The 15,403-nt window shown below is 36.5% G+C and overlaps 2 protein-coding genes across 4 annotated transcripts in view; both read left to right on the top strand.

Moving 5' to 3' along the window:
* LOC148905697 (uncharacterized) overlaps positions 1-4,829 on the top strand; it is a 31,235-nt gene extending 26,406 nt beyond the window's left edge. The window contains exons 1-3 of one of the 3 annotated variants that reach the window (XM_089039858.1): positions 1,653-2,082; positions 2,201-2,611; positions 4,698-4,776. In XM_089039858.1, coding sequence (XP_088895984.1) covers positions 2,013-2,082; positions 2,201-2,611; positions 4,698-4,708 — 492 coding nt within the window. In that variant the 5' untranslated portion in view covers positions 1,653-2,012 and the 3' untranslated portion in view covers positions 4,709-4,776. Of the gene's footprint in view, positions 1-1,652; positions 2,083-2,200; positions 3,407-4,697 lie in introns of those variants that run through there. The other 2 variants (XM_089039857.1, XM_089039859.1) reach the window with 2 other exon arrangements.
* LOC116288678 (hemicentin-2) lies at positions 4,709-15,200 on the top strand (the record flags this gene model as incomplete). Its single annotated transcript, XM_089039833.1, has 13 exons — positions 4,709-4,961; positions 7,698-7,967; positions 8,648-8,929; positions 10,267-10,527; positions 11,114-11,380; positions 11,714-12,010; positions 12,125-12,240; positions 12,387-12,445; positions 12,709-12,854; positions 13,187-13,321; positions 13,436-13,460; positions 13,538-13,568; positions 13,841-15,200. Coding segments are annotated over 13 exons (2,580 nt in total), but the record flags the coding sequence as incomplete, so codon positions are not given.
* Between the last annotated feature and the right edge of the window lie 203 nt (positions 15,201-15,403).

The raw sequence follows: 15,403 nt of genomic DNA, 5'->3' as shown, positions 1-15,403 counted from the left end.
GGAACTGAAGGTCGACAACTTTATTAAGTCAAACACAGAAGAACCCCGAGTAAGCGCCAATGCGGGCGTCGAATATTTCCGTAGATAATAACGTTTTATGTCATAATTACTCAGTCTCTCTAGACATCGACGAATCAAAAGTTGCAGAAGCAACTCCTAAGCTAGATGATTACTTGAGTTGTGAAACGGTAGGCGTTGATTTAAGGACGGTGCCTACTAATTGAGAATCAATCATTTTTTTAAATGACTATGTGAATTATTTTAACCTATCAAAGGGTTGTCAAATTCTGGTTAGAAAAGTAGGGGTCACCATGCATTTAAAAGAAATAATAAGGCTTAAAAATCGTTAAAAAGTGATGACGTCATGATTTTACTAACAGCAGGAAAAAATTTTTTTTTCAAAAGAATTTGAGAATTTTCTAATTTAAATCGTCCTAAATGAATGACACTTTGTTTCTTTACTAAAATATACCCAATTCTACCATTACTTTAATAGTTGGCTATAATATATATAATTTTTTAGCTTCGTGCTCCCTATTTTCGATCAGTAGGTACATAAAGATTGTGTCCATATTCTTTTCAAAACCAATTATTTTTTATAAATTTCATTTCACGAGGCTAATTTAGCATTTACTCTATCATTTAAAAGAAGAAAAAAGAGGGGTATCCAGGCGTTTTTAAGAGATACGAATTTTTAAAGAACATTATTAGGGATAAATCTGATGCCGAATGCGTGACAAGCGTTACACAGCATAAAAAACGGCGTGACAAACTCTGTTTTCGGCGCGTTTGCACGTCAAGCTAAACATGCTGCTTCCTGCCATGCAAGCAAAAAATATTTATAAGCTTTATAGTTCTAGAAAGACTATTGGGTTTGAAGTGAAGTTACTATTGACTTTTTACTTAACAGCAGAAAGGAATTTCTGAAATATTTGGTACGTAATAAGATGATTTTTTAGATTGAGAACTCCAAAGTAAAAGAATTTCATGATGAAGGTGTTTAGCGACCAAAAAAAGATTTTCAAAACTATAATTACACACCTAGATATTAATAAATGGTAAATTTTCAATTTCATATATATTTCTTGTTTGTTTTTATTCAAGTTTTATAGGATTAAATCTAAACAAACGGTAAAAAGCTTCATTATTGAAAGGATTTGGTTTTTTAGAACTATGAGTCTGTCATTTTTTCACTGAAACTTGCCCAAAAAACCTTATGATTCTTTGTCAATAATACTTAAACCTTAGCAAATTATCTCTTTAACAAGCCTGGGTTATTTAAGATCGTTTTCTGTTCAACTTTTATTGAAAATAAACGTTTTATTTCGTGCAATTCGAGTAATAAATTTTGAAATTCCTCGAATGTAGATGCGCAGTACGTGTGCGCGTGGACAATAGTAGGCACCGTCCTTAATTCGTTTATTTTCAATTGTATATTTTGAAACAAGCATATATAAAATTTTCTTGATGAATTTGAAAACAGTTTTGAGGTAATCAATAAAATAAAGATTTTCAGGGTAAATTTTCATTTTTATTTGCTCTTTTATGCTAAAACTAATTCAGATAACCGTGACACAGAGTGGTTCAGTCGTGACTTTCTGAGAACAACAGACAAGATGAAGTACAGAAGTACGAGTGTCCTTGTTGGGGTTTCCTGATGTCAATACACTTCTGGTTGTACAATGCAAGGCGACATCTGATATAATTCAGCCTTGTCTGGCAAAAGTTACCAGTAAGGATTTTATATTATTTAGATAGAGTAAGGAGTCACAACTTCAGTTTGTAACACTGTCACGTGCAAACTTAACTCTGTTCCGACGGAGGACCAGTGTGAAAAATTACACCATCCCCTCTCCTAGGACTAGAGTTGATGGAGCATGCAAAGACATATTTAACTTTTCGTCCATCCAGTATGTTTAGCTTTAAAAAGGTGAAATCTGGCTAATCTTTTCGTTTTCTTTTAGTAGAGTGTTTTGTAACTTAGTCCTCCAACTTGAATTTACTGTTTGACGATGGTGATTCTTGGAACATTGGCTCTGGAACTAATTATTCTTATTCTTCTTGTTGAACTTCCGCGTCTATGTAAGAAGATTGTGTTATTTGAAATGATATAAACATAAGGTTTACCAAATTGATATTAGAAATGCATGCTGTATGTCTTAATGAAGTTTTTCTAACCGCACATTATCGGTCGTTTCAGCATGTTTTAAGTTTACCAAGGAACCTCAAAATCCTATTATCGTAGTACTTGATCACAACACAACGAATGTCAACATGGAATGGAAATTCGAGGCGGAAGGTTCTACTGTTGCAAATATTCAAGTAAAACGTTTCTTAAAAAATGAAGATAACAGCTTATCCAAGGAGACAGGCATCATTTATTTCAATCCTTCATTCAAAGATTGGAACGAAACTTTGTATGACTTTAGTACTAGTTTCGCGACATCTGGATATGCAAACTTCACGATCAAAGATGTCCTGAAGAGACTCAATAATGCAGACCAGACTAAAGTGAGTTATCTCTCTGGTGACGTCTACACGTATAAACTAGAAGTTGACACAATTCGGCCGTCTCAGACAGCTACAGGCATCGTTGAACTACGAGTTTATTGTAAGTTCAGTTGAAAAAGGAAATGTAATGGCGAACTAAATGATGTCCTTCCTTTTATTAGCATAAATTTACGGCGAGAACACCAATTACCAAATTGTTTTTGTATATTACTAAGCAAAATAATGACGTATACCTGACTTTCTGACTAGAGCGAGGGCATAACTTGAATTATACCAATTGTATGGAATGCATTATAAGGTCTATACTAATTTTTTAAATTTTATTTTCGTTTGAAATATTTGAAATTTTAAAATTTTGTATATTTGTTGTGCTTGATAAGTCACATTATTTAAATAATGCAATTACTAAATTTTTTTAATATCTTTCAATAAAAGTCACAAACAAATAATTTTTACAAACCAGCTAGCTTTAGAGCATGCTGGAATAGAACATTGTTGTTCTTATGGAATCTGATATTTTGACACAATTCGGCCGTCTCATGAAATAGTTACAGGCTCCGTTGAACTGCAAATTTATTGTAAGTTTTTTGACTCATGATGTTGTTGGTTATACTTATGTTGTCTTATTTTTTGTTTTGATTTTTTTCCTTTTTGTCTTGTTTTGTGTATCGAGCACACACTTATTTGGTATGACATTTTCTTCGTTTATTTCGTTTTGTGTTCGTCGTCTTCGTTTTGTGCATTCATGCAAATGTTTGTCGAACCACGCTATAGAATATAACGTTGACCCTCATGATTGTCCAAACGCGTTATAGGTTGTCAATGATTATGCTAATAGCACTAATGAATTTTCACTTTTGTGTAAATGATTGTCCATAAATGCAATTGTTTGTCATTTGCTGTTATTGAAGTTGAATTTCGCGCAAGAAAATACATTCCGCGCATATGAATGTACAAACGCGCTATTGACTGTCCATTGATGCATATGAACTGTACACGCATATTCAATTATCGTTATCGAAAGTTGATCCGCGCTAATGATGTTACTAGTGGTGTTGATGAAAGTACATTACACGTTATTGATACAACTATTGGCACAAATGAATGTACATTTTCTGTTAATGAACAGCAAAAGGTGTAATAAGTTCATTTGGTCATTTTAATCCTGAACTTTATACACAAAGATGGATGAACCTTTGTTTTAAAGGTGTAATTGCGTTACACAATAGTTATTATAGCGGAACTGGCCAGTCTCCTGACTTACTGTCACTGAATAATTAATTAGCTAGGAAGGAGCAGTATAAATCAACTTTTCGGCCTCTCAATAGCCCACATCCGAGATATGCTTCCCTTGTCACGCAAAAAGGTTTCAGTATTAGGCTACGTTCTAAATCAAATTTATTCTTACCGCCTGTCACGAATAACTGAGCACGTAGCATCATACTGAAACCTTTGTGCGCGACAAGCGAAGCATATATCGGAAGTGGGCTGTTCCGTGGGCCCTACATTGTTCAGGACTCAGGTCAACGAAGGGGTGGATCCCCTGTATTGGGTCCCGTAGTTTATCCGATGACTTGCAATGGGTGTGGGGAACTCAACCCCTGCTTTCTGCTTTTTGCATTTCCATTACTCGCATATTCAGTACCACTGGACAGCACAGGTTGTAATGCATGTTTTGAGCACTCATTCACCATTAGCTTCGGTACTATACCGCAGCAGGCCTCAATCGCCGGCACTGAGAGTGGTCACCGCGGCCAGGGTTTTGTTGCGTTGTTAGGCGGTCAGAGTCACTAGTGTACTTGATAAGTCTGGTGCAGATAGAACTAAGGTAGTAGGAATCTTCTCTGTTGGAATTATTTGGGCGTTTGAAGGTTTCGATGGATTCTTTGATGCGTTGAGGGAAGTATTGGAGATCTTGGCGAGAACTTAAACAGAATTAAAGTCCATGTTATGATCAGGGTTGTCGTGAAAGTGGTTGGTAATGGCGGAAAGATAACTATTGACAACCCTGATCATAATGTCCATCGCTTCATTGCCTCTTCCCACGCATTGTTTGCATATATGCGCTGCACACATTTTCATCATCATTATTATATGTTATTGTTAAGCAACTGCACTAACTTAGTAGACGATGTAAAATTTGTATTAGGCTCAGATATATAATCGTCTTCCGATTTCCTTCTCAGTCTTACCATAATATACATCAATCATCATTTCTCCAAACCAGACGGGTTTTTGTCGTGGAAGTCTTGCAACTATCTCCTGTACATCCTATGCCAAGCCTCCTGCTAAATACTCTTTGTATCACAACACAAAGCTGATCCATGATAACAGTACAAGTGGCGTGTTTAGTGTGACATTAAATGATACAGGAAACAACAGTTACACCTGTGTACCGTACAATACAGTGGGGTTCGGTCAAAATAGAAGTGTAGAGCTCCTTGTCAAAGGTACTATGGGAGTACTAAATCTTTCTTTCAAACATTTTGTCATATCATGGTCATATATCTAACTAATAAAACTGGTATTTTCGTGCTTTGTTCAGTAATAAAGCACGCAGGAAGTGACGTAAGCACAAAAGCAGTGTAAGAAGAAGTACAAAACGTAGGCAAGTGCTTCTCACACTTCTTCAGTCACATTCTAAGTGCTAATATGTTAATTTATTATAAATATTTAATATAGAATCATAATTTGTTTATGATGCTAAATAAAGTACGTATATATTTGGTATTACATCATAAACGTTTTTTTCCTCAAAACGATTTTAAAATGACCTTGGTTCAGCATTAAGAAATTGTACGTACTGCATGACTTTTCCTTTTTTATAACTTTCATGGTTTTGAATTTCTGTTTTGCTTCTCCTCTTTCATTCCAATATTTGAGGTGACACTTGCCATAGAAACACCATTTGATAGAGTGAGGGCAATTTTATTAACCCTCTAAATAAAAACTACTATTCAACATCTGATGTAATACTCTACACAAAACAAAGCAATGGAATTAGGGTCTACTTATATCTTATTTGTTTTTTTTCCCGTAATACGGGCTGATATTATACGAGTTGCGAATGTATTTTTCCTAGTCCCGTAGGGACGAGGAAAAATACGAGTAATGAGTAAAATATCAGCCCGTACTACGAGAAAACCCCAAATAAGTTATTTATTATACGACATTGAAAATTGATATGTATTTGTCCCTTTTTGAGCGAGTTCATCAGTATTTTTTGAGTCTTCAAGGTCCGCACGCTATCTCAGAAAAAACGTAAACACAAGGAAACCCATTAAGTGCCTTTAATCTTATTGGTCAATAGGCAAATTACATGACAACTGACATGAAACTCGTCAAACTATATATGATCTTCGTAAAATCACACTTCGCATCGATTCAAAATAAGTTTACTAACAATCAAAAGTTTTGAAAAGTTAGAATTATGAAGACGAATTCCAGCAAAAAACAAAAAAGCTTAGTGAGTTCACTAGTTCTTATAGCTCATCGTCGCTGTGTAATGGATCAATTCTCTTGAATTTCTTCTTAAAAATGGGGGATGGTTCAATCGCCAAAGCATGATGATCTCTACCAAGTTGATAGAACAGTTATTGAAAACAGCTCCATAAAACATGCTTTGATTGGATTCTGGCTGTTCTGCAAGCTCAAATGGGTTGGATGTCAGAGTACTGGAAAGTTGAAGCGGTACTTTAGGACTCGAGGCCGAATCTTTCGTTAGTTTTCTTCCTTCGATGTGCTCACTTAATTTGGAAGACATAACGTGCTGTTGCTCTGTTGACGCTTCTGAATAACTATCCAAAGACTTAAGGTTTCTCTGGCCAGCTAGAGCGATTATATTCAGAGGCTCTACGTTTTCTTTTCGTAGCGTTGAAATCATGGTTCTTCGTACCGAGTGGTTGGTAAAACGACCTTCAATACCGGCGGCTTTGCACATCTCTTTCATGAACTGTGCCAGCGAGTGCTTTCCAAGTGGTTGTCTCTTGTACCATATCTCTGATGATGGTTTTTGAATGGCTGCCAAGTAGAAAGGAGATTCTGATTTTTTTATTTCTGGTGGTACATGAGAAATGTACTCCTTGAATAATTTCACTGGACAACGAGGTCCACCAGTTGCAAACATCTTAGGATTGAACGGACGACCCGGGACGAACTCATTTTCACCTGTTCTAGTTTTGCTTCCTCGTTCCTTAATCCATTCCACGTACTCTCTTTCTCCATCTGTTTTGACTTCAAAGTCGCCGTATCTTACACGATGGTGCTCATCTTGTGCTCTCCAACCCAAGTAAACAGTGTTGTGAAACCAAACTGTACGTAGAAGGACTTGAGGATAATTGTTGCCAAGCTGTTGTTTTTGCCATAATATCTGAATATGGTCTGTACTCAGCCCCTGTGCCTTGTTTGGCTTCTGGCCTTTCCCAAGCCTACGGAGCTCCTTTCTTTTGCAAGCCAAGGCTTCCCGAGAACAGTTGAATTCTCTATCCAACAAAATGGAGTATTGTTTGCCTTGTTCTCTTAGGAAGCGGTCGATACTACGGAAATAGGAGGTAAGAGTATCTGGTTCAAATTCATCGCCATTTTGCTTGCGTACTTTTACCACAAAACAGGCTAGTAGTTTGTCCAGCTCATTAGGCGGTATCTCTTCAATTTTTCTTGTTTCTTTAATCGCTTTCGCCCACCTGTAGAAGACTTGTAAATAGTTATGTGTCTTTTTTGCAGTGTTTTTGTTCCTGTTTTCTCTTATGAATGTTGATACTTCATCTTCATCGGCGAAATTGGTGGTCTCGAGCTCGTTGTCCTTCTGTACTTCGACTGTCGTATCCTGCGGGTTTTCAAAAACTTTTAAAATTGATCTATTTCAAAATTGATGTCTAGGAAATCTAGGTCAGTGTTCGTGTCATAGTGAAAATTTAGGTCAAAATTTGGGTCACTTTCACCTCGAAACATGATGAAAAAAGTTGCGAAAAGTTGCGAGCGTATTATGCTAGTCCTGTCCCGGTTAAACCGGTTAAACCGGGACAGGACTAGCATAATACGGTGCCATATTTTGCGAGTTCTCTTGACCTTATGAGGTAAAATTACGTAATAGTCGTATAATAATGTGTATTTATCTGTTTCACGGGTTTAATGACTTATATTTGAATTCAAATTACTATTTGATGTTTTGCTTTTTTTCTCTGTAGAGCCACCAAATATTGATGGATGTCAGGTTGTCAGTATGAATATGATCAATGGATCAGTGGTTGAAGGAGAAAGAGTGACGTTGTCGTGTAACATCACTGGTAGTGATCCACTGAACATAACATGGACCAATGGTAGTCACGTGTGGAATCAAGGGAACCTGACGTTTGATTCCGTCAAGAGAGAAAATACTGGAAATTATTATGTGACAGTTAATAACGGCAAAGAGTGTAAAAAAACAGCATCGGAAAATCTCTCACTCAGTGTATACTGTTAGTGTTATGTCATAATTGTTATTTTAGTGATCTGAACCTAGTTTTGTTATAAAACGTTTCAAATTGTCTCATCTATATCGATCACATCATATGATGGTGTGTACAATTATCTACCCGTTGTTTTAGAATAGGCTAAACTAATAGCTACTAGCTAATTTAATTATTCATCTACTAATACCTGGCCATTACACTGAGCCGAAACTATATGTGTCTAATGCATACCCCATTTTTTCTCACACTAATTATCTTCATCATCAACATCATCGTCGTCATAATTATTATTAATTGTAACTGTTATAGCATAATTGTCAAACAATTACAGATAAAATGTTTTACTTTTTCCTAGTTTTGAGTTAACTATTTGCGGTACTTATTTGTAAGATAAAATATTAAGCAGCTTTTTATTTCACTTTTTTAAACGGGCAAAAACTTAATGCGCCAAAAATGACCGATCTATTGTAAAAAAAAAAAAGGTCTAATTGTAGCCCTCTTTGACGAGCAGCAATGCTAATTTTAAATATTGGTTATGGGGGCGTTTCATATCGGTCACGTGAGATGGCCTGAGTGTTTTTCTAAAGAGTACCCTAAAATTATACCTTACTTCTATTATTTGCAACCTGTGAGATTGTCGTATATATCTATTATTCATTTAACTATCCTATTCAACAATATTGCAGTCCCTCCAACAATCATTGTGTTGATTTGTCAAGGCTGTCAAAGTGGAGTTGCCGTAGAGAACCAAACCATCACCTTGTTGTGTAATGCTACTGGTAAACCCATACCAAACATCAGATGGATGAAGAATGGAAAATATTACGATGGAAGTAGTTCAGTGTCAAGCCCAGTGAACAACCTTGTCTTCCAAAAATTTGCAATAAGCGACACAGGAATTTACACCTGCATCGCTGACAACGGGGTTGGCAATCCGGGAAGGAAATCATTCATTTTATCTGTTAACTGTAAGTGAAGATTTATTATACCCAATGTACATTTTGTCATGCGAAAAGAACAATTCATTTTTCATAAGGGAACTTTTTCTACTGATTATCATTGATCAAAGTGAACAAAAATGTTTGTCCAGAAACTAGAGAATAGCGCTTTATGTTTGCAATTTCATTCAGAAGACTTCATATTTCCGACGAGCAGCAGCGTTACTTGTAATGGTCATATGCTATAAATTTCAATTGAAAACTAGCTTATATAATGCTCTATCTAGTTATCAAAAGTCGCTTTTAGGCGCACGTTGAAAATTTTAACATTACTTAAGGATATTGATACAAAATATGAATGATGTAGAGTGGTTTTCATAAATCCATTAAACAAAGTGTACTAATTAGAGTGTGTCGCGTTCCCGATGTCGCAGACACGTGGTGTTGGGCACCGGCGTTCGCCAGGTTAACCACTCAGAGTCGTTGTACAATCAGTTGGTAGTTTTCTTTATTGAGAATTAACTAATTGTCCAAATTACACGTTATGACTCACTTGCGGTAAAAACTAAAGAGCGAATAATACTTAATGTTAATTACTACTAAAGCTATGTTTAAGCGATGCGAAATTGTCACACTTGCGTCTAATCTTGTGGCTCCGCGGGTTTGAGAGAAACTAGTATTTGTACTCCTTTTGAATATTGTCTCCACTCCGTTGTAATCTAGCTCCACTCCATTGTAGTCTAGCTCCACTCCGTTTGACTGCTAAGGTTGTACTGCTAAAATCGATTGAACGTACTACAAGATATTGGCAACTAGCTGACTCTCCTAAATTCCTTACCTATTAGCTGTATACCATTGCACAGGAAAAAACTAAAATGGAACAAACCGCAAGTAATACATTGCATTTGGCTCTATTACAAAAATCCTAAGATAAATGATTATATTGTTTGTGATATAATGTTCAGATTAATGTTATTGGTATTGTGACAGAGTGTAATAAAAGTAATAGTCAGATTTACACAATAGAAAACAAAAGAATTAGAGTGCAAAAGTACTAAATGTGCTAAAGTGTATTTCACGGGTTTATGAAAACCACTCTATTGTTTTACGCAATTGCCAAATTACTGAACACAAAAATGTATTAACTGGTATGTCAAAGACAATTGCTCGTCGTTGTTGCTTTTTTTAATCCAATTTCGCTTCATCTAGAGAGGCCACTTACTTTCCTCTCAGCTCCCACCAACAAACATGGTTTTCATTCATATGTAAGCGAAGCTGATTGTATGAAAACTGGCCTTCAATTACATTACAATGCAACCATGCTTAACAAGGTTTATCGTAATGTATGATGCGTTGTTATTTTGCAGACAGACCAGAAAATACCAGCATTAAGATATCGGGTGACAAGAAGGTCTTCTGTAAAGGAGGATCGATACACGTCAACTGTACGTCAGACGCGAAGCCCGCCCCTGTCTACTCTTTGTATCGTAGTAACGTGTTTCTTGGTAGTAATGCTATTGGTATCTTTGTTGTTGAACTTGCCGAGAATGGAAATTACAGTTTTACCTGTGTACCAAATAATGCAGTTGGTATTGGACCAAGTAAGAGCGAAAGTGTTACAGTAAAAGGTAAACCAGATAACATACCATAGCATTGCTGATTGCTATATATATATTTATATATGCATACCAGGAGAAAATGTCAGTCATAGAGTAGAGTTGTTCCAAACAAAAGCATAAAGGATGCAAGTGTACGCCTTAGCACCTTGGAGATGCACATCAGCCAACAAAGCGCTCGCACTGCATGCATCGATAATCATCTGTCTAAAAAATACAGGCGAGAGTACACCCCCCCCCCCCCCCCCCCCGGGGCGCATCTGTATTGTTAAAATATATGGATATCTGTTAATAAATGGTTTTGTTTTCATTTTTCACATGTCATTTTTGAACATGTCTCAAATTCTACCTTACTTTCAAAAATAATGAAGTCATTTTTGCTATGACAATACCGGGCCCGGTTGTATTGAGGGAAGATAGCGCTATCCGATGGATAAATCCTTATCCAGAGATAAGCCTATATAGTATATTAGGTAAAATGTCATTAAAGATATCCTCTAACACTTCTACCTCTTTATTTCGTGATTGACAGGATCGATTTAAAAACAAACATAATAAAAAGATCCAACTTCGAATCCATTCAATTAATATTTTTCAGAGCCTCCCAAAATCACCAATTGCCGTATTAATGGTTCTTTAAGTACGAGCCAACCAGTCGTTGAAGGGGATGTGGTAACAGTGACGTGTATTGGATCTGGAAGTCCTCCACTCACTGGAAGATGGATCAAAGATGGACGTGTGTGGAATGGGAATGATCTTATATTCAACCCAATGAATCGAGCAGATGCTGGATCCTACAAGTTTATTCTAAACAATGGAGAGGAATGCAATGAAACAGAGCAAAAAATTCCCATATCTGTTTATTGTAAGTAGACTTGCTAGATGATAAAGAAAAGTCCATTGTTTACAATAAACCCTATAGGTCGTCAACGTTACACGTCAATTCCGCTGCGTGGCAAGTCATTGCTATGAAACTGTACACCAATGGTTGATTGCGTATGGGAGCAGTGCTTGCTCCTCACTGAAGTATGTTAATCAGATATTCAGATTTATGACATTCATTCAGCTGATTGATATCAAGCCCTTTCTTTATATCCTAAAGCAGTGTCGATGCTGACTGACTGACTGAGTGAATGATTGTTTGATTCAATGATTATCAGTGTAAATATTTCTTTCGTTTGTTTCTCTTTTTAAACAGACTTAGATCCTCTGGAAGTGATTGGATCAAGTAACAAGAGCTACAGTCAGTCCAATCCACTGGTATTGTTCAACCTTAGTATCAACGCATATCCCAGTAACACATCCCTGTCTTGTATTCCTTCTGCACCGAATATATTGACTGCCATCACCAGCCATGATGCAGGGTTAAATAGAAAACAGTATCTGGTGTTGGCTATCATTCAGAATGATGTCGACAATGCTAGCATTGTATGTAAAGCTGAAAATAGTGTTGGTGTACGAGAAAGGACATTACATTTTTACAGACAGCCGATAGGTGAGTAATCTTTAATAAGAGTTACAAATGTCACTGGCTTAAGTTGAGCCAGTCCTGATGTTTCTTGCTATGCTCTACCAAGCCATATTTTACTGGTTTTGTCTTCTAATTTAGTCTTAAAGGAAGCTTTTGCCGGCCAGTTTAGTATAGCAAACCCTAAATGGCAGGATGACCTTCAGGATGTAAAGTCAGCGGGCTACAATAATCTTAAACAGAAGTGCATCAAAATAGTAAGTAGAATTTTCATTTTCGTTCGTTCGTTCGTTCGTTCGTTCGTTCGTTCGTTCGCTCGTTTACTCGTTCGTTCTTTCTTTCGTTCGTTCGTTCGTTCACTGCACAGTCATTGTTTTCATTCGTTTATTTTATTTATTTCTAGTTAGAAGCTGCATATTTTGGTGTACCATATTTGGCTGCTATAAAAATTAAGGATTTCATGTAAGTATTCAAATATATAGTGGCTATAATTTCAGTAACTGTACTTATATTCGCTAAGCACCGCCACAAAAAACAGCAGTAGCGCAGCTCGCCAGGGTCTGTGCTATAGATCATCTCTCCTTACTGGATTTGAGCACAGGATAACCTTGCAGTTAACGGAAAATCCACATGATATCTCCCCCCACATGAGTGATTTCAATATGTTATGGTTTAACTTGAGCAAAGCTGTATTCTTTTTATCTTTACGACTTTCATTACAATAGTAGGGGAAGCATCATAGTGCGGTTTGAACTTGACGTCATGGGTCAAGTACCTGATCCACTGCTGCCTTTGAGAGATTATATCAAAACACAAGGAGAAGAGATCAATGGCTTACAGATAGACTACAACAGCATTCAGAAATCAAGTGGTAAGATGGTTTAGTGGCTTGGGTTCGACTTGGGGAAGGCAAAGAGTGTTTTTACTTTTGTTTTACCACTGCTGTCATCGCTACGAGCTCATCAAGACATAGGTCGTAACTGGGAAATCGAACAATAGACTGTCGTCATTCAAATGAATCGCCCCATGTACTTTTACCTACTCTAAGGATTTATTTGACGAAGTTTGCGATGCTTAGTCTATATTGCCTGATTTGGCTGTACCGAATTTTGTCTCGATATCGTGTATAAATGAAAATAGTGGTAAAAATCTGTGTGGCCATATTTGTATTGTATTGTAATGACATAAATAACCCTTTTGTAGACTACAAAGAAAATACGCCGATTCCATGTAAAGGGGAGAACAAGACACTAGTGGCAGTTCTTGGAGCACTGTTTGGTTTGTCGATTGTTCTGATCATCATACTTATAGTGGGGTTCCTGTGGTTAAGTAGAAAAGGTATGATACTTTATTTTGGGTGTAAACGCATGGAACATGAAGGTAAAGATGGAAAAGGAGAAAAAAGATAGGATTAAAATTCTAATTTAATTTAATTTTTTTTCCTGATTTTAGATTCAAAAGGAAGTTCTGGGGAAAAGTACGTACTATCTGAGAGACATTTAGATGATAAAAGTTCTGATTAAGACAATTAAATGTTAATATCCCCTTTTGCAGATCGAACACAAGTGACGAGATGGGAAAAATGGTAATTTTGTATATATATGTATATATAATATATATATAAAGTATATTATCTAATATTATCTACGTGTTATTGTTTTTTTGGCATGAAATTTGGATGTAGCTATCCATGTATATTCATCCTATCCATGTATATTTATCCATCCATCCATCCATGCATCCATCTATTCATTCATTTCATCTTTGTTGCATTTTATAATTATTTCTTCGTTCGTTATATATTTGTTTCTTCTCTGTCTATTCATTCATTACTATCATTCTTCCTTACGAACAAAGAACGACATCTCACTTCAAGAGACAAGTTTCAATGCTACAGATAACGAAACACCAAACGTGCCAGAATATGAACCAATAGGAAGGCGAGGATTATCGACGAGTAATGCTGGCATCCCTGAATATGAAGCGGTGTCAACAAGAACACAGCCGTCCCAACCACATTCCGGTGTACAGACGAATATCCCCATGCCTCAGTATGAAAGTACAGATCAACATAGACAGACCGGGACTGTTTCAAATCCACCACCACTCACCTATCAAACCATCCAACCTTGTACTGGTAACTATGATTCACTGAGTCCTTTCACACGGCTGCCCCATAAGAGTGCGGTAATGTCATCCACAGGAAACCCAACACGTACAGGAGAGTACCAGGCCCTTCAACACAAGGGCGTGTCTCCACAGTACCAGTCTCTCGATGACTTGAGCAAATGTTGAGTCAATAAGGGCCAAACGAGAACAGTATTGATGATCCATTGCCTTTTGCTTTTAAAAATGCTATTTTATAGTGTAAATGATATGCGGGGCATCTGTGTCATTACTGATAGCACACTCACTCCTCCATTATAAAAGATACACTTGCAGTTTTGATCACATTTTGCACTTTTTTTCGGTCCTTTTAGACACATTCATCAAACGTAAATGCAGTTTTGTAATAAGATCAAGCAAGAGAAAATGAACAAAGAGAAGGAATCCCCCCTGTATAGCCTTGTAACCATCATGTGCACAGTTTGATGCTATTTTTAGACCATTTGTTTTTCTGCACGCGAATTTACTGCGCGCGCTCTACGCTGTTTGCTGTTTGCCACGTTTTTGTGGTTTTTCCGTTATTTCGACTATGCCCTGAATATGAATGTGCACGTCGAAAGCTTGACAAATACGACAGGAAATATAAGTAGTAATTTTTTTTAACTTTCTGGAGTATTTTTACATTTATATTTTCCAAAGCTTTCGACCTACATCGTCACTGATCTTGAGAGGGCAGATTTGAACATTTGAACATAAGAAAATCACAAGAAACGTTAGCAAACAGCGTAGAGCGCGCGCGTACTATGCGCGAGCAGAAAATCAAACGATCAAATAAATGATATCATTGGATGATATTTTTAGAATAGGTTCTAAAAATAGCATCACAGTGTGCACATGATGGGGCACGGGGATTCGATCTCTTAGTTCATATTCTCTTGAATCAAGTTAATCATACACTGATATTTCATAATCTTAAGCAGAAACTCAAGAAAAGAAAGTAAGACCTTCAAAAAAGCGATAAATTCATATTTATTAACCAGATACATTCAATATAATATGCTGACACAATAATCAAGCTATATTGGATTTCAATCACTTATTGATACTAATAAACAATAAAGCAAACAGTTGAAAAATATTAATTGAAAGTTGAGTTTTATGTTTGTTAGATTTACTTCTACCACGTGAAAGTTTTTATTTGAAAGCTTCATTGAGAAGAATGACAAACAAGTCTCTTTTCTCTCCCCTTCCCGTACACTCTCGATCATAGCTGACACTTAGCAATCTGTACTTGAATCTCATAACTTGGATTTC

This window comes from Actinia tenebrosa, unplaced genomic scaffold, assembly GCF_029948245.1.
Source record: "Actinia tenebrosa isolate PJP-AT-01 unplaced genomic scaffold, QUT_ActTen_1.0 PGA_scaffold7__59_contigs__length_16204524, whole genome shotgun sequence".
Lineage (NCBI taxonomy): Eukaryota > Metazoa > Cnidaria > Anthozoa > Actiniaria > Actiniidae > Actinia > Actinia tenebrosa.
Note: the sequence above shows the minus strand (reverse complement) of the source record. Positions and strands in the feature narration are given on the sequence as shown.